This window comes from Gracilinanus agilis, chromosome 1 (genome assembly GCF_016433145.1).
Source record: "Gracilinanus agilis isolate LMUSP501 chromosome 1, AgileGrace, whole genome shotgun sequence".
Lineage (NCBI taxonomy): Eukaryota > Metazoa > Chordata > Mammalia > Didelphimorphia > Didelphidae > Gracilinanus > Gracilinanus agilis.
The window spans coordinates 537,161,250-537,180,231 of NC_058130.1; the positions used below are offsets into that span (position 1 = coordinate 537,161,250).

General features: G+C 37.3%; 1 protein-coding gene across 2 annotated transcripts in view; it reads left to right on the plus strand.

Annotated features, from left to right (window-relative positions):
- KCTD1 (potassium channel tetramerization domain containing 1) overlaps positions 1-18,982 on the plus strand; it is a 125,313-nt gene that overhangs the window by 46,175 nt on the left and 60,156 nt on the right. For both annotated transcript variants that reach the window (XM_044666480.1, XM_044666472.1), the window contains exon 2: positions 17,659-17,837. In XM_044666480.1, the coding sequence (XP_044522415.1) occupies positions 17,674-17,837 (164 nt within the window). In that variant the 5' untranslated portion in view covers positions 17,659-17,673. The remainder of the gene's footprint in view (positions 1-17,658; positions 17,838-18,982) is intronic.

Here is an 18,982-nt window from a genome sequence, read left to right on the forward strand (position 1 = left end):
AGTATAGGCATCTGTAGGCCTACATTTCGAATATCTCTCCAACTTCAAATTATCCTGGAAGACTAGAGGAGAGACTTTACCCATTATTTGCAGAGAATAGAAGTGAGAAGAAGTTTCAGATTCTAGCATCCTTGTAAAATAAGGGAACTTCTGGTAACATCTCTGACTCCCTATCAGAATAATGTTTTTAAATACATAAAATACATTTTATTACAAAGGAAACCAATCATAGTGAAAAACAATTAGCCAAATATTTTTATAAAAAACAAGTTTAAAGATTCCCAGGTCAAGTACCTCTCAACTGGATGATCTCTGAAGTACTGTCCAGTTCTAAATCTATGATCTTAACTGCCCTTCCTGTTCCTTCTTGGTCCTTTTCCCCTCTCTTACTTCTCTAATCCTTTTCATTTTTCTTAACAGAGAAAGTAGCATTTAGAACACCCCCATAGTCTTGACCTCATACATCACTGTGTCATGGTTAAAATAATCATCTAATAAGGTTAAGTTGGGCTGAGTAGGAATATTAAAGAAATCCTGTTGCTCATCTTTAAATCCTTGCATGGAAATGATCCAGTACCACCCAGTCTAATACCATAGGCAAACAATGGAAGGCCAGGTTTTTCCAGGGATGCAGCAAACTGCCAGATAGGCTTACAGAGGACAAACCCAAAACTATGGTTTTCTTGCTTTTTAGAGACTTTCAAGAGTCAAATCACTGGGTGTTCTAGACCTCCACACTAACATTTTTTAAGCTTAAAATTGCATTATTTCTCAGTTTCCCCCTTGTAAAAGAAGGATAGTGACTATTCCTTCTAGACTCTCACAGAATAAAGACTAAAGATAATATCTGTTGCATAATTCTTTAAGACCCTTGGAGATATGAAACAACATAAATTCCAAGGATAATTATTGTTATCTATTTCCCCAAGTGCACTCACATTTAGAAAGCAGTTTTTCCAGTAGGCTGATCTTATAATAATTGCCTCAGTGTTTTGTCTTGTTTTCACTCTCACTAATGTACAATATTTACTTAAGATAGTTATCCAGAAACAAAGATATCGTCTCCTTTACAGTGTAAAAATTATAAGCGACAGAGAACCATTGCAGTAAAACGCTGAGGAGGGCATTTTTTCTGGGACTCTATTGCTTATTTGCCTTCTTTATAAACTTTATTTAAATGGTTATCTGCTCATCCATCTGCTCTTGGACAGAAGCACTTTCACCAGCTAATGTACTCTCTGAAATATCCTTAGCTCCAGTCACAAATCTATTTACTTTGTTGACATTGGGGCTAACAATTCTCCTGCATGTCGCTGTTGGCCGCTGCAGAGTTCACTGACCACATTTTGCTTCTGGCAGTCCCTGCTTTGGCCCTTACCACAGATCACTGTCAGGCTGACTCTAGAGTTCAGGTCTCGGCTTCCAGAATAACGAACCCATGAACATGACCCAAATATCAAGGGGAAGAGAAAAGACGATGGATCAGCATCTTTAAAGCTAAAGATAGTAACAGCACCAGATTTCAAATAGTATTTGCAATAGACCTTTAATGTGCCAATCAATAAAACATATGATCCATTGATTCTAGTTTATGAATAGAGAGCATAGTTCTTTTTTATTTTGATTGCCCAATATGTTTATTTGAAAAAGACAACTCTGATTTTGCTTTGTAACAGATGTTCATTTTATTAAAAAGCATCCATTTTATAGTGCTAAAGGGAATGTTTTTACTTCTTGGGATAGTCAGATAAGCTGTTTTTGAACTGCCTTAGCAAAGCAGTGTTAGAATATCTTTTTTGGAGTAGGGCTCTTAGGCACATTATTTTATGAAATATTTCTTTGTGCCACTGAAGGCACCTTAAACTTTACTTTTTCTTTTTTTTTTTTTTTTAAACCCTTACCTTCCATCTTGGAGTCAATACTGTGTATTGACTCCAAGGCAGAAGAGTGGTAAGGGTAGGCAATGGGGGTCAAATGACTTGCCCAGGCTCACACAGCTGGGAAGTGTCTGAGGCCAGATTTGAACCTAGGACCTCCCATCTCTAGGACTGGCTCTCAATCCACTGAGCTACCCAGCTGCCCCCAAACTTTACTTTTTTAAACTGGCCTGGGGCATACACTTGTTGTTCAGAAACTTTTAATGTTGATTTGGGTTTTTTTTTTTTCTTAGCATTTAGTCTTTTTTTTTTTTTTTTTACCTTTCAGATTATTTTTTACTAATTTTTCACTTTACCAAATTCTTGTGTTCCAATCCTGATTGCCAGTGGCTTACTTACTAAGGAAAATGTTTGAGTTGCCATCATTTTTCAAGTCATAGAGTTTCAGACAGAACTAGTCCTTAAGGAGTATCTCTAATCCACTCCCTTAATCCTGTCATTTTATAGATGAGCAGTCACAGGACCAGAGACCAAAAATGATTATACTAGGTCATAAGGGAAACACATTGACTAGAAATCACTGTCTATGATTTTTGACTATCGTGTGTGGGAAATAGTTATTAGTGAAAATATACCATTTAAACCAGTGGTGATGGTACAAACCCTTAATCTCAGCTAAAAGGGAATTTGAAATTGGTGGGTCTCTGAAGTTCTGGACTTCTGGGCTTTCATTGGCTAAGTTGACTGGGTGTCTACACCAAGTTTAGCATTAATATAGTGATTCCCCCAGGATCAAGAAGCCAGCAGATTGTCTAAGGAAAGGTGAGCCAGTCGAAGTCAAAAATGGATAGTTCCTGGACTGACTGGAGTAGAACCAAACCTATGAAGAATCATTGCCTCTCTGGCCTGATTAATAATGGGATATTCAGTCTTTTTTTTTTTTTTTAAAGAAGAGAAAAAAATGCAAGATTTCATCAAATTAGATTCAGTGTAGTTAGTACTCTTCTCCAAATAGTGTTTAATTCCAAATATATGATATATACAGACAAAATGCAAATCCCCTTCTACTACCACCACCTCCTTTAAGAAAATACAAACAAAATTCTGGATTTCCAAAATATAGTTTAGAGGACAATTATTTGTAAGTACAAAAGGAATCTTTGGCTTGTAAAATGGTTCACTGGACATCTTTTTTTTTTATTTTAGATCTTTTAAGGTTTTGACTTAAAAAATTTGTCACTCTAGAAATTCAAACTCAACATTTTCCAAAAAAAGAACTTATCATGTACCCCCCTTCAAGGTTGTTGCCCCCATTCACCAATGACAAAGATCCTATAGGCAGATTGAAGCCATCTTTACCTTTGGTGACCATGTCCAATTATTTATAAATCCCAGAGATAATATCTCCATTCCATTATCCAAGGTCAGGCACTCCTTATCTTTTGTCTAGGTAAGGTTTTAAAAATATTTTCATATCATAGATGACTTCTTTGGCTATCCGGCAAAGGTTATGGACTTTTTAACAGGATAATTTTTCTGAAGGAAATGCAAAATTTTATTTAGAGATTAACAGAAATAAGGATATAATGTTTTTTCTACATCTGGACTCATGGAGTCCATGAAATCTACTCATGGACCCCTTTTGATTTTAGAACTTCTGACCTAGACAAAAGGATGCAAGACACATTCTCTTTGGTACCAACTGCTTTCCCTTTCAATCCATCCTATATTTTACTACTATTAACACTCCAGAAACTGTAATTATGTCACTGCCCTGCTCAGAAACATACAATGACTTGCCAATGCCTATATCATAAAGTATAAACTCTGTGTCTTGGTACTCAGGTCCTCTATCACTTCCAAGCACACTACAGCATGGACAAGACGGATTGCTTAAATTTCCCAAAATAGTCTGTTCTCCTGTCTCCATACCTTTTCTTCTACCTTTCCTATCTTTACCTGCTGAGATTTGTAAATATTAAAAATGATAAAGGCTTGTATAAATATATAAATTAGTATTTTAATTAAAGCCATGTTGATAGATAAAATCATTAGACCACGCGCTTGTAACCATTCAAAACTGCCGCCTCCATTTTGTCTCCTGTTTCCTGGCCATGGCCTACTCGCAAAAGAGACCACTCCCTCCTAACCCACGAGATTTAAACTCTCCCCTGCGTCAAGACGTCGGAGAGGAAATCACTTGGACCATGTTGGATCACGGGAAATGTAGTTTTATACATTTCCCAAATTTCACTTTTTACAGATTCTAAACCAACTTCAGGACATAATTCAAATGCTCCCTGTCATAAAGCCTTTTCTCCCAAGCCAAAAGTGTTTCCTCTATCCTTTGTCCAATTATTTGTGTCCCCATTTGGGATTTTCTTGGCAAAGATACTAGAACAGTTTGCCAGGTCCTTCTCCAGCTTATATTTCAGATGAAGAAACTGTGGTAAACTGGGTTAAATGATTCAGTCAGGGTCATATGGCTAGGACATGTCCAAGGTCAGATGTGAACTCAGGAAGATGAATCTTTCTTGACTTCAGGCCCAGCACTGTATCCACTGTGCCATCTAACTGCCCCATTTAGCACTTTTGTTCCTGTTATTTAGTTATGTACCTGCTTAGTTACATATTTTTATATTGTATGTTTATTTGCATATGTGCCTTCTAGATTATATTTTTAGAATAGACAATATACATTATTCCAGTTTGTTCCCAACTAGCGCAGTACTTTGTACATAGTAGGTGCTCAGATGAATTGAATGAAACTCAATCATTTATGCCTTTCAGTATCAATTGAACTGATATATTTTATCTGCTTCTGACTTGTCTGCCCATCTAGATTAGAAGCTCCTTGAGGCCAAAAGCCTTCTATTATGTATCTTAACACTAGCACAGTACTGTTCCCATGATAGATGTTAAATACATAGCTGTTAAATAAATAATTGAATGTCAACTTTGTAGGATCGTATCTATTGTGTCGATTCACCTGCTTGAAAAAAAATATATATACACATATGTGTGTGTTTGCATATGTCTACACAAACATACAGACACACATGGGATTGTTAACAGGACTTAATTCGAAAAGATTCTTATCTCTGTCTCAAAGCTCTTCTATTAATTCATTTTTTTTAAACCCTTAACCTTCTGTCTTAGAATCCATACTAAGAATCAGTTCTAGGACAGAAGAGTGGTATGAGTCAGGTAATTGGGGTTAAGTGACTTGCTCAAGATCATGAAGCTATGAAGTGTCTGAGGTCAGATCTGAACCTAGAATCTCCCATCTCCAGGCCTGGCATTCTATCCACTAAGCCACGTAGCTGCCTCGTAAGTTTATTCTTAAAAAATCATTGTACTGAAGCTTATCAAAATATCAGTTATACTTATTCAAAAAGAAGTTCAGGAATATTCACCTATTTCAGAAGAGGGTTGCAGAATTTTAATTCATCCTGCCTTGGAATTTTAAAAGGTGGTTATTATCTATGTGAGTCACTAGTTAGTCACCTCACTTTTATAAGCCTCAATTTCCTCATCTGTAAAGTGGGAATAATATTATCTTACCTCCCCCACGATGGTTGTAAGGAAAGCACTTTATAAACTTTGAAGTACTCCATAAATTCAGGTCATTATTATTATTTTCTTCAAAATACCTTTCATCCTTGAAATTATTAAGAGTGTCCCAAAGGTTTTAGTGAAGTTTTAAACACTAGTAAGCTCCAAGTAAGTTTTAAATTGCACTAAGAGTTTTGGGACATTGCATATTAAACAATTTTAAATTCAGGAAACTATCAATGCAAATTTTTATTTAATTCAGTCATTGCCTATGGCTTATTAGCTCAGTTAAGGAGCCAGGCTTATGTGTCTACTAACATGGATTAGACCCCTTCTAAATCAGTTAATTTCATGGCCATACTCTGCACTGGGTACAAAGAACATGGATAGAATGGTCAATGCAAATCCATTACCACCCCTGGAAAAATTAAATGTGCAGCCTAGTGATGATGGGTAAGAATCATCTTTATGCATGATGAATACCACATAAAAGACAAGTCTATGAGGAAATGATCTTTCCTTCCTCATACCTCAAATATGTTCGACCAAAATGCTCTTTAGTATTATGGCTATTTGGGCACGAATTTTAACTCCTTTTCTAGAGTGAAAGCTTAAAGACAGGGACAGGATTTTATTTGGTTTTGTACCACCCTCTAGCATCTAGCCTAGTGTTCTTGTGTACAGACACTTGTTTTATCAATGTTTGTTGAATGTTAGAAAAATATATTATTGGGGAGCTGTAATTTGACTTTTGAACTCATTCCTAATAAATCTAACAAGATAAGTATTTGTTTCAAAGCAAAATCAGAATTGTCTTTTCAGGTAAACATATTGGGCAATCAAAGCTTCTGAAAAGTTATTTCTGATGATAATACTGAGCATGTTTGAAGGTGTGTTTCTTCTAAGCTAGAAATTAGGATAAAGTGCTCTGAGATCCAAGATCAGAAAACCTCTTGAGAAAAATAAGACATTGCTTAATTGTCAGCATTCAAAGCCCTTTCTATCTTTCTTCCTAAAAGATAATGTATATAGGGGTAAACATCATTATAGAAAGCATTCCTAAATCCCCACAGATGATTGACTTCAGGAAGTCCTGTGATTGGTGTTTTGATCTCTCTTCCTCTTCCATTAAAATTTTGGCATGGAGGGCAGGCAGAGGAGTACTAAAGGGACTGGACAAACTATAACGTTGTTCCTAGAATGACAGTTATGTAACTATACACTTGTGAATTAGCAAAATTTCAAATTCAAACCTCCCAACCTTTCATTTCTGGATGAACAGTGGCTTGCTCTTCTACTCTGGGCAAGGCATTTAATCTTCTATTTGACAGTTTTCCTCTCATGATCGCAAAATTACAACATTCTGCCACTTGGCATAGAGGAGAAACTGTCCATGAATCATCACTGCTCCTTTCCAACCAATACTTTTCATTATAATTGAACTTTTTTGAAAGGAATATGCTATAGTTAAATCAGAGCAGGAGCCACTTACTATGAATTTGTCCTCTAATGTTGCCTTCTCAGATTAAGAAGTGCATAAAATATCAAAATTTGAAATATATTGGAAATTACCCTGTGATTTTTAAGAGTCTCCCAAAAAGAATCTCGGAGATATTAATAGAGAAGAAATTTCCATAAACTTATTTTATGCCACCATAAAAGAAGACATAACAGAATTTTACCTGAATTTTCTCAGATACAAGTTTATTTTCTTCCGGAGAATGAGTAGATAAATTTTGTAGACAAATAGATTATCATTCTCCATATAATGATCTGATATTCTTTTCTTCATTATGTGCTACAGTTTAGGGAGAAAAAATTGTGCAGACAACAATATATCAATTTGTTAAGCACCTACGATATGTTTCGTGGATAATCCATATCTGGCAATAGATTTAGCATGATAGCCTGGCCAAGTTTACAAGTAAAAACTATCTTATTGGGTTATGAATGAGCTTACTGCTTTTCCTACTTACCTCTCTTACAAAGGATTTGTAGAGCTTTCTGCTTTCTGCCCCTGTGATTCAGCTTATAGATTTATTTGAAAGAGCTAAATGCCTTCTAATCTAGATTCATTCTACTAGCCAAAACTTTCCAAGGTAAATTGAGATTTATGTATTTATGCCTGCCTCCCCAAACCTGGCTACTTTTTTACTCTCTTTGAAAGGGATCCTTAGGCTTCACCCGACTGCTAATGGGGTCCAGGACAGAGAAAAGGTTAGGAGCCTTAGAATGACAAGGAGGAAGTGAAATGATACCCGATGAGGAATCTGTTCTAGTAGCCTGGGAAACTGGGTCAGATCCCTAGGAACTACCTCTAAATTATCAAGTGAGTTGATAAAGGGAAGAATGTTCTAGAAGTTGGAGAATATAGCTTTTCTAGCTATTCCCAAGAAGTAACCATTTGGGATTAGGGGATAGAAGGAAGAGAGGTTTTAGTTAAGCTCCAGCCTTACTCCTCCACCCACCCACCTTTGATCTGTGGGTCTCCCACCCTTTGATCATCCTTCTAGGTTTGAAAGGTCCCAAGGATATTTACCCCTCTGCCATGTGTACTCTCTAAGCCTGAGCCTCCTTTCTGTGGACTCTGAATGTGTACAAGAATGTGTCACTGACCTTTGGGGGCGTGTTTTATACCAACTTTACTTGTTGTACTACTTTAGTGAATACTCCTTTTCTAAAAGCTGCATAATCTTGGCTGACTGAAGCATCCCAGAAGGGGCTTCAAGGGTACTCTGGGAAAGATTTGCTAGCTAAACTTTGGGTCCCACTCAGTGGAGGTGAGAATTGGAATCAGGATACTCAGATGAAGCAGTATTTTAGTAAAGCAGCCTCTGTCTTCTCAGGAGAGGAAGAATAAAATTGAACCTTTAAATATAATGGAACATTTATAACTGAATATAATTTAACATTTTCTTGACATAGCTGTTACAACTGAGAGATAGTACATCATTTATAGGAGGAAAACCTAAGTTCAAATCTTATCTCTAGCATTTTCTGTTTGGAGAAATCATTTAATCTCTCCGAACCTCAGTTTCCTTTGTTAAATGTAGATAATAATACTTGTTCTACCCGTCAACACAAAGCAGTTGTGAGGAAAGCACTTCATAAGCCTTTAACATGCAATTTCTATAAATGTTATTATAAATATTAGCTAATGGGCCGTAATATGCCAGGGCTTTAATCTCCACAGAGATGTTTGGGGTTCTGCCTGTGCAGCAAAAGGCCCCATAAGTGCTATGGATTCTAAGCCCTTTTTATGTACTTTTTCTTTTGCCTCCTCCCTTGTCATCTTGATATCACACAGGCATATGTCTATATGACTGAAGTATGGTAATATGGAGTAATAAAATTGATAATAGATTTGATAGATAACAGAATAGTAATAGACTTGATCTATTTGACTCTGGAAGTCAAAACTAGGACCAATGGAAAGAAGTTGTTGCTGTTGTGAATATTTCAACTCATCCTAAGGAAAATTTTTCTGATATTTAGAGCTGTCCAGAATCGGAATTGCCCTCAGACCTAGGGAAGAAAACATGTTTCCCACAACAGAAAATCTTCAAGTGGAGTCTGGAGGCACTCGTTAGGGCTCTTTTAGAAAGAATCGTAATTTGGGTGGGGGTTGAATTCGATAAAATCTTCACTACCCTTTGATTTTTAAGATTCTATGATTCTAGACACTATATCTTACTCTATTTTATGGAAACTGTCCCCAACTAGCAGGACCTTTTCCCTTCCTATTTAATTACTTTTGATACTCTGGGAGATCAGGAAACTTTGTGACTTATAATTGTGTATAACTTATCAGGGATCCATGATTTTTCTAGTGTGCAAATTGCTGTAAAACCCACTGACATCACAATTTGTCAATAACAGTGGATAAGTTGTACCCAGGGGCCAGGCTTCAGACAAGTTAAGTGGGTTTGACTGTGGTTCCTCAGCAAATAAGTGTCAGAGATGGAATTCAAACCCAGGTTTTCCTGACTCTAAGCTCAACACACTCTCTCCTATGCCACAGTATATCTCTTAGTGACTTGATAGACTTTAAGTGAGAACTCCTAGATATGAGGTTCATGGACTTCTGAAGTTTGCTTTGGCTACTCTGAAGCCTTGCTTTCTTGTTTCTTTCTGGTTCTCTTCTATGTTCAAATGAGTGATGCTGCTAGTTAACTTACCTCCAGATAAGTGATAGGTTACCGTTTCTTATACTACAGGGACTTAGGAAGCTTTCTGTTGCGTTCCTTGTGTGAAATTTGGGGGAATGATTTTATTTTTCCCTCTAGGCGGGTTCTGCTTAGCTAAAGTCATCAGAGAACACTTTTACTTTGTGCTTTTATGAGATCTCTTTAAAAATTTGTTGACATTGCAGTGAGTTGCCTTGTTACCAGACTAAAGATTTGTGGTAGGTAAAGAAAGTGCTGTATTTTTAAGAATGCATAAGTGAGAGGTCAGCCAAGACACTTTTACTGCCCAATGGACAGAACATTCTCAAGGGAAATAATAGAAGTCTGATCTCCTCTGTGAGCATCCTGGCCTTCCAGATGGATTTAACATATGTTGGTTTGACCATCATTAACCAGGAAATTCAGTTCACCAAAACACCTCCATTCCCAATCATTCCAAATTACTGAGGCATTGATGTTAGTTACACTTAGAGTATATCTTTATGGGTGCCTACCCTAGCTAAATTTTGTGCAAACTCTGTAATCTTATTCCAGGTCCTTTCCCTACTGTCACTTAATATGGAAAATGAAAACTGTTTCAATATTCTAATAAAATTACTCTGTTGAAATGTAAGTCTCAGGACACCTAAAGAGTCAGCTTATTTCTACAGTGAAGTAGTTAGTAGTCCACCATCATAGTAAAACTTGACATGGTGTATATCCCCAGCAAATAAAGTCATTACCACTTTTCAGCTGAAACTTCATCTCATTTAGTCTAAGGCAGTGCTCCCCAGGCTCCCATTTCCATAGCATACAGCAAGGTTAGACTTAGGAGCTGAGGTTTTCATCAGATTCATTTGAAATGTACCTGAAGCCAAATCCCTTCCAGGTTCCTGCCATCAGAAAATCATTGGTATTGGGCAGTTGAGATGGATGTGCAAAACTATAAGGTTTTTTCCAGCCACTGTCTGAAATATGGAAATGTGAAAAAAATAAATTGATCATCCTGACAATCTATGAACAAAGGAACAATCAGAAATGAAAATCTCAGGGAAGCCATTCCCTACTGGAGTTTTTTGGTTTTGCTTTTTTAGCTAGGTTTCTTAGAGCATCTAGGAAATGGCGGCCAAAATTCTCCCCCACCCCTAACCCTATCTTTTTTTTCTTTACAAAATGCAGCACTACCAAAAAAAAAACTATATAATTCAAAAAACAAATACTAATGTTATTGTTAGAGCCATTTTATGACTTTTAGTTTGTATTTTCATCTCAATCCATAATCTCAGTAAAAGTGCAGAGAGTGCTTCATAAAGGCCACATGTGTTCAAGGAGAGCGCCTAAGCAGCATCCATGAGAGGCAGACTAATGGCATTTAAGGAGTGCTGGACTTGGAGCTAGGAACAAATCAAAACCTCACTTTTATTAAGCACCTACAACTAATTCCAAGGCACTGTGCTAGTCAACAAGAAAATGAAGACAAAAGGAAAATCAGTTAAGGCTTACCTTCTCCTGGGGGAATATAGCATTTGCACAGGTAAGTAGATGCAAATTAATTTGAGGAGAGAAAGAACAGCAAGAAGGTAAGGGAGGGGGCAGCTGGGTAGCTCTGTGGATTGAGAGCCAGGCCTAGAGACTGGGTTTCTTGTCCTAGGTTCAAATGTGACCTCAGACACTTCCAAGCTGTGTGACCCTGGGCAAGTCACTTAACCTCCATTGCCTAGCCCTTATCACTCTTCTGCCTTGGAACCAATACAGAGTATTGATTCCAAGATGAAAGGTAAGGATTTAAAAAAAAAAAAAAAAAAGAAAAGAAAAAAGAAGGTAAGGGAGCCCAGGAAAAAATTCTGGAAAGAAGTAACACCTGAGTTAAGCCTAGAAGAAGCTAAGGATTCTGACAGGTAGAGGTGAGGAGATGTGGGATATCCTGTATAAAATCATGAGTTCAAGAGATGGAATGGCAGATTGTCCAGTTTGGCCGAAACATAGAGTAGGTGAAAAGGAACGGCATGAAATTACTCTTGGAAGGTAGATTGGTGCCAGATGGGGAAAACTTTGTAAATTGAGGCGTCTATATTTTATCTATGGGCAGTAGGAAACCACTGAAGATTCTTGAGTAGGGGAGTTATAGTCTGATGTGCTTTTCTAGGATCCTTTTGACAGCTGCATAGGGGAATTGGAGAGGGGGAAACTGAATGTAGGAAGACGAATAGGTTGTTGCAGTCATGTAAGCAAGAGGTGAAGTAAGTACAAGCAGGCATGTGAGAGAAGAAAAGGGGATGAAATAGAATTAGAACTGATATGACTTGGCAACCATTTTCATCACAGAATCATAGAATTTCAGAGTTGGAAGGGAGCTCAACATCTATTCCACCCTCTACTTGGGGAAAAAAAAATTTTTTTCCACTATAGTACAGTTCAAAAGCCCTTGCTTAAAGACCTCTCCAATGAAGAACTCCCTGCTTCCCAAGGCAGCCCACTACACTATGCTTTTGGAAAACATTAATTGGCAAAAAAGGTTTTTTTCTCCTAACATTTAGGTCTTAAAGTTTTTCCTTACATTAAGGGTAAGGGATTGTGAAGTCCTAAAAGACCCTAAACCTCCCTGGCTGGCTGGACTATGTGTCCTCCAGAGAAAGGAAATTCAAAGGAGAAGTAGGTGTAAGGCAGGGATTCCTAACCTGAGGAAGGGTGGTCAGTAAATTTGTTGGGGTTTTTTAACACTTTAGGAAAAAGTAAAAAAAACAAAACAAAACAAAAAAAAAAAACAAAACCCTTTAGGTGGCACAATGGATTGAGAGCTAGGTCTAGAAGTGGGAGGTCCTGGGTTCCAATATGACCTCAGACTTCCCAGCTATGTGACTGAGCAAGTCGCTTAACCTCAATTTCATAGTCCTTCCCACTCTTCTGCCTTTGAACTGATACACAGTATTGATTCTAAGATAGAAGATAGGGGTTTAAAAAAACTTTCATTATTGGATTTCAGTATAATTTATTTCTTTTGTAATCCTGGGTATGTTGTCTTATTCTTTTTATCTTTTTTTTAAACCCTCACTTTCCACCGTAGAATCAATACTCTGTATTGGTTTCAAGGCAGAAGAGTGGTAAGGGCTAGGCAGTGGGGGTTAAGTGATTTGCCCAGGGTCACACAGCTAGAAATTGTAAAGTGTCTGAGGCCAGATTTGAACCCAAGACCTCTTATCTCTAGATCTGGCTCTCAATCCATTGAGACACCCAGCTGCCCCTGTCTTATTCTTTTTAAAACATTCTGAAGAGACTATAGACTTCACCGAACTATCAAAGGGGTACCTGATATAAAAAAAGGTTAAGAACCTTTGGGTTAAGTAGTATGATAATGGATTCTATTTCAGACATGTTTAATTTGAGATGCCTATGAACCATTCAGATAGAAATATTTAGCGGGGAGTTCATTCTGGAGCTCAGGAAAAAGATTAGGGTGAGAGATACAGATTTGAAGGTCATATTCATAGATATAAAGAACCAATAAATACAGATGAGTATTAAAGATTAAGAAGCAATCAAAGAGTAAGAAGAGAAAGAGAAGAAAAAAGAATAGAAGAAAGGAAAGGAGAGGGTAGGGCAGGGCCTTGGACAAATCCTGAGGAGTGTGGGAACAGAGCATTGGTCAGGATATAGATCAGGGGTCGGCAATGTATGGCTCTCAAGTCATATCTGGCTCTTTTGAGGGCCAGATATGGCTCTTTCTGCAGGAGCCATAAAGTCAATTTTTTTTTTCAGGTGCTGTTACAGGAGCGCGCACTGTGAGCACTGTACGGCTCTCACGAAATTACACTTTAAAAAAAGTGGCGTTTATGGCTCTCATGGCCAAAAAGGTTGCCGACCCCTGATATAGATGATAAACAAAGGAGACCGAGGAAAAGTCAGATAAGAGCAGAATCAGGAGAGAGCAGTATCTTCCAAGCCAAAGAAGCAAAGAATATGCTAGAAAACAAAAGGGGTAAGATAAGAGGATTGAAAACTGACAAGAGGACATCAGATTTAGCAATTATGATGAGACTGTTGGTCACAATGACCAACCACAGTTCCAGAGGATTGATGGTGAATATATTGCCCATCTCTTAATAGAGAGATGATGGACTCAGAGTGCAGATTGACACAAACTTTTATTTTTTTTTAACATGGCATTGTTTTGCTTGCCCATAACTTGTTTGGAATAGGGTTTTTATTTTTTCTTATTTTCTTGGTGGGATAGGAATGGAGTGGAAAGGAGAAAATTCAAATCTTTGTGAAAAGAAAAGAAAATTGACTTTTAAAAAGCGAGATTGTTGATTACCTTGGAGAGAATGGTTTCATTTGAGTTGTGAAGTATGGAGCCAATTAGAAGGGATAAAAAAGTTAATGAGAGGCAAGGAAACAGAAATGAGAGTAGATAACTTTTTTTTTTTTAAACCCTTGTACTTCGGTGTATTGTCTCATAGGTGGAAGATTGGTAAGGGTGGGCAATGAGGGTCAAGTGATTTGCCCAGGGTCACACAGCTGGGAAGTGGCTGAGGCTGGGTTTGAACCTAGGACCTCCTGTCTCTAGGCCTGACTCTCACTCCACTGAGCTACCCAGCTGCCCCTAGATAACTTTTTCTAATAATTTGGCTATGAAAAAGCAGAAAGAATTAGGAGGATAGCTTGAAGGAGTGTTAGGGTCAAGTAAAGAAGTTTTTTTAAAAATGTTTTTAAAGGTTTGAGGTTAAAGGAAGAGAACTAGATTTGAATCCCAACTTCAAGTTTTACTAGATGTGTGACCATAAACAAATTAAAATATCTCTGAGCCTTCATTTCCTCAACTATAAAAGAGGGATTTATATTTTCATTATCTACTTCACAGGTGATAAAACTATTCTGTAAACCATAAAGTACTATACAAATAATATTTGTTAGGTCTTCATTCTTGTTTATTTAACTCAGTCCTTTCAGAAATCACAAGTAGTTTGAATGATTTAGGAAAAGTCTAGATTAAACATCTTTCCTCTAGCATGTTAGACTTTTTTTTTTTAAACCTAAATTATTGTTCATCTAGCCCAATGATTTTCAAAATACTTTGTAATAATAATGACGATGATGATAGCCAACATTTATATAGTGCTTTAAGGTTTATAAAGCTCTTTACAAATATTATCTCATTCTTTCTTCACAACAGTCCTGGGAGGTAAGTGTTATTATCAGCCTTCTCTTCCTGTGTTATCCCCAAGGGGAAAAAAAGTAATAGAATTTCTGTGCTGCTGGGATAGATAGATACTTTTGGCCAAAGAATGAAGAAGACTGTCAGAGATGTTCTGACCCACTACCAGTTGAGTAGATGTGTGCTTTAAGTTGTTTTTTCCAGTAGTGTTAACGGATCCACATTCTTGCTGGCCAGGATTGTCCATATTTTGGGGCAGTTTTCCTGCTTAAAATTTTTGATTAGGTATATGACTTGAGATGGTATTGGGGATGAATGGTGAGGAAAAGACTAAACAAAATGAAAAGAAAAAAATTGGACTAACTAAACTTGTGACTGTCACCGCCAAACCAGCTGTTCTGGACTCTTTGGGTTTGTCCTGCCAAGGTTGGCCTTAAGGGCAAGCAGCCATGAAATCTAATGATTACCTCAGTATCCACAAATGAGCCCATTGCCCCACCTTGTCTGAAATGTGACACAAAATACAAGTATCAGAGGAGTAAGACCCGAAGCTCTTTAGCTGTGATCAGCTTAGCCTTAGAGGTCCCCAGGCCCTGAAGCACTTGAACCCAGGATAAAGAGATATGAGAACAGGCTGGTGACATAGGGAGAAGGGGGGCGGCATATCAGCTTTGCCCCCTGGGGGTCTTGTAGCCGCTGCAGAACTTGTCCATCAGCCCTAGGGATTCATTATCCCTTCTTTGAGAAGCACTGGTCTAATTTTAGACTTTGGGGCTTCTGTATACTTAAGATTTACAGCCTAAATGGCATATACCTCAAGAAATCTGGAACCCTTCAGGTGATTTGCTGTGCTTTAAATTCTTCTCCTTCTCTATAGTCCTTGCAGTGGGATAGCTCCGCTGAATGAGGTCACAGTCTAACTACATATTAACCCTGCAAATCTGTTCATTTTCTTCTGAGCACCCTCAGGCAGGATATAGAATGTGTCCAATTGAAAAACTATTACAGACTCCATGGTGCTGTGATGTGTTCAGTTGTAACAGGAATACGTGTGTGTGTGTGTGTGTGTGTGTGTGCGCGCACGTGCCACAAAATCATCCTCTCAAAGGAAATAAGGTAACATATGCCTTATGTGTTTCCATTCTAAGAAGACAAATTTTTAAACATTTTCCAAATGCTACTTTCTTCTTTGTGTTCCTTTTCTTTTGCTGTTTATTTTTACATTTTCTGCCAGTTTGTATCTTTGTTTCATATTTCCTCTTACCCACCACCTCATTAATTCCTCTTCTTTGACTATTTGTTGGCCCTCTTCAATCCAGCATATAGAACACAGATGGTAAACCTTGTGTACAAAAGCCCAATCACTGCTCCATTCATGGGAGAAGCTGAGCATTCTGAGAAGCATGTGTATTCCGCATCATGCCTGGACATGTGGTTAATGCTAAGTATTCCAGCAGTTGTGCCCCAGGTAGCTCCTAAAGCAGTTCCAGATCATAAAACATAGGGTGTTTTGCAAATTTATATTTTATCACACGGGGTTTTATGAACAAAAGCTAGATGACTTCCCCTCTTACAGATCCCTATCAAAAGCATTTCGTATCCTTTTATTATGCCTTATCACTGTATTCGACCCACATTGTTTGCATATTCGGAAGAGCAATCTCTGTTTCTGTTATAAGTCTGTGACTGACTATGTTTGTAATGTTCATCTTAAAGAGACCATGCAGTAAATTCTCTTTCAGTTTATTAGTAGGATGAAGATCTTGAGTCCTGGGCCTCTTCGGTGAAAAACAATTTGACTTTAGCTTTAGCTTTCTTTGTAATTTGTGCTTTAATTTAAAAGCAATGAGAAATTGTTCAAGTGGAGTCTGAAATATTTGTATCATACACTCGGGAAAGAAGTACCATTTCATTGGCTCAGCAATACTCTTTTTTTAATCCCAACGACCCAGAAAAGTTCTGCCTACCAAGGCAAATTACTCCTCCCCTGGGTCCTGTTTTAGAGATTAAATATGTTTGCCTTTATGACACTACACCTATTCCCGTGTGATTGAACATTTAATGCTTCTGTTCTTTGAAGCTTGATTTCCTTAAGAAGTTATACACTTAGAAGAGCCCCTCACATACGCCTCATCATGACACATTTATCACTTGGGGTATAGTTTGTTTTGTTTTTCATGGAAAATGATTTTTCATCATGTCACAAGTCCGTGTTATTGAGGGTAAAGCGCAAAAGGTAAAAGGTTGGGCAAATAGTAAAAAAAAAAATGCGATAGACATTTTAATAATTTTGCACTTTCAAAGTGGTTGGTTAAAAACACAGTCCATTGACTATTTTCTATTTTCAGAATTATTTTAAGTACTTAAACAGCTTACTAATAATTCATCTGATAACTGAATTGACAAAAAGAAATTCAAGAAAAGAATGTAGAATATAAGGACTAAAGGTTTATGTGCGTCTAGTCTCACATCATATCAAAGAGAAATCACAAACATTTTTATTTAAATGCTTATTGTTTTGGGCTTTGATTTATCCTCTCACTTAAAGTGACTAGTAATTCTTCACAGGAAGTTACCTATTGTTAAATATAAGTCAAATTCATTAGTATAACCGGCCCTCCTATTTCATGAAATTATTTGAAATGGATTTTAGTTAAGAACAGATCCTCATTGAACCTGGAAAAGTTTCCTTTATTTTGTCAGTTTAAATATTTATTTTTCTGTCATTCATTACAATAGAAATGAGAACTGGTAAAATTTTAAAAACTCACTAGCTTTCAGATTTTAACATAAAGAATGTCAGCTTTAATCATTGACTTGTTCATTGTTGTGTATATTTTCTTTTATGCCATTTAAAAAAAAAAGAAAGAAAAAAGAAAAATGTCTAAACTTGCTTGTCTCTCCGTAGGACAGTCGGCCCAATATGTCAAGACCTCTGATCACTAGATCCCCTGCATCTCCATTGAACAATCAAGGCATTCCTACTCCAGCACAACTCACAAAATCCAATGCACCCGTCCACATTGATGTGGGTGGTCATATGTATACCAGCAGCTTGGCCACACTCACCAAATACCCTGAATCAAGGTAATTTGCAAACTGGAAAGTCAGTTGACAAAGTGTATGCATTTGGTAATCTGTGTTTCTCATGGCCAAATACAGTGGAACTACTTTATAACAGTGGTATTGGGGAAGAGGGCCAACAACTATCCTATAGGCTGTCTGCATAATAACAGGTTTCACTGCATCCAGTTTTGTTCTAAGGGCCCCAAATTAACCCAGAGTTTATCCATATCTATTTCACGATGAACTACGTTATGATGGAGTTCTACTGTATTTAGCTTTTATAAAGGACTTCATAGTTCTTAATGTATTTTCAAAGGAAGTATTATTTTCTCTTCTTTTCCTTCCTTCTGTCCTCTCTAAGACACATTTTTTTATAAATCCCTATACTTCTAGAGCCAGGTAGTTGGTTCATGAATACAGTAGAAAACCAGATTGCAAAATGGAAAAGAGAGATACAGTATTTTTCCAGTGAGGGAGGATTTTTCAGGACACCATGCAAAAGTCTTGGAACACAAGGCAATCTTGCAAAAATGGTCACAGATCCTGAACAGCTCAAGCAAAAGAAGTATTTGCAGGGGGAGGGTTGTGTTAAATCTGGCACTGTAAATGCTTGTGGGATTTTTTTTCCCTTCAGTTCTAATGGAATCACAAAGAAGGGATTCACTTTTGCTCTGGGACATCTACTCATGGTCTTGCTGACCACTCTGGCTCTCTGCTTTGCTTCTCTAGAACAACACCTCTTTACTAGTCCTGTTAGTTGATGAGTCGGAATGAGCTGACATGGGGCTATATACTTCCTATTTCTGTTCTCACTCATAGAAAATAACAAGAAGTTGTTTGGTTTCAAAAGATTTCTTAAGACAGGAGGGGAATAATTCTTTTTTAAAAGGGGCCTTCTCACTACATAACTACAAGAAGCTTGACTCATTCTCTGACATATTCTTCGACATGTATGTTTATAAATGTGTAATTATCATATCAGTCACTTAACAGCATTATTGACTGAATACTCTTCCCTGGAGCACTGAACTATATGCTGTGGCCTATTATTATATTCATGATTACATTTTTGCACATGTAAATACTTGTGTCGAGGAAAAAACCCTTAAAAATTTTTTTATTACATACTTCAGCTAATGAAAAAGATCAGGGCATCTTTTGCAAAT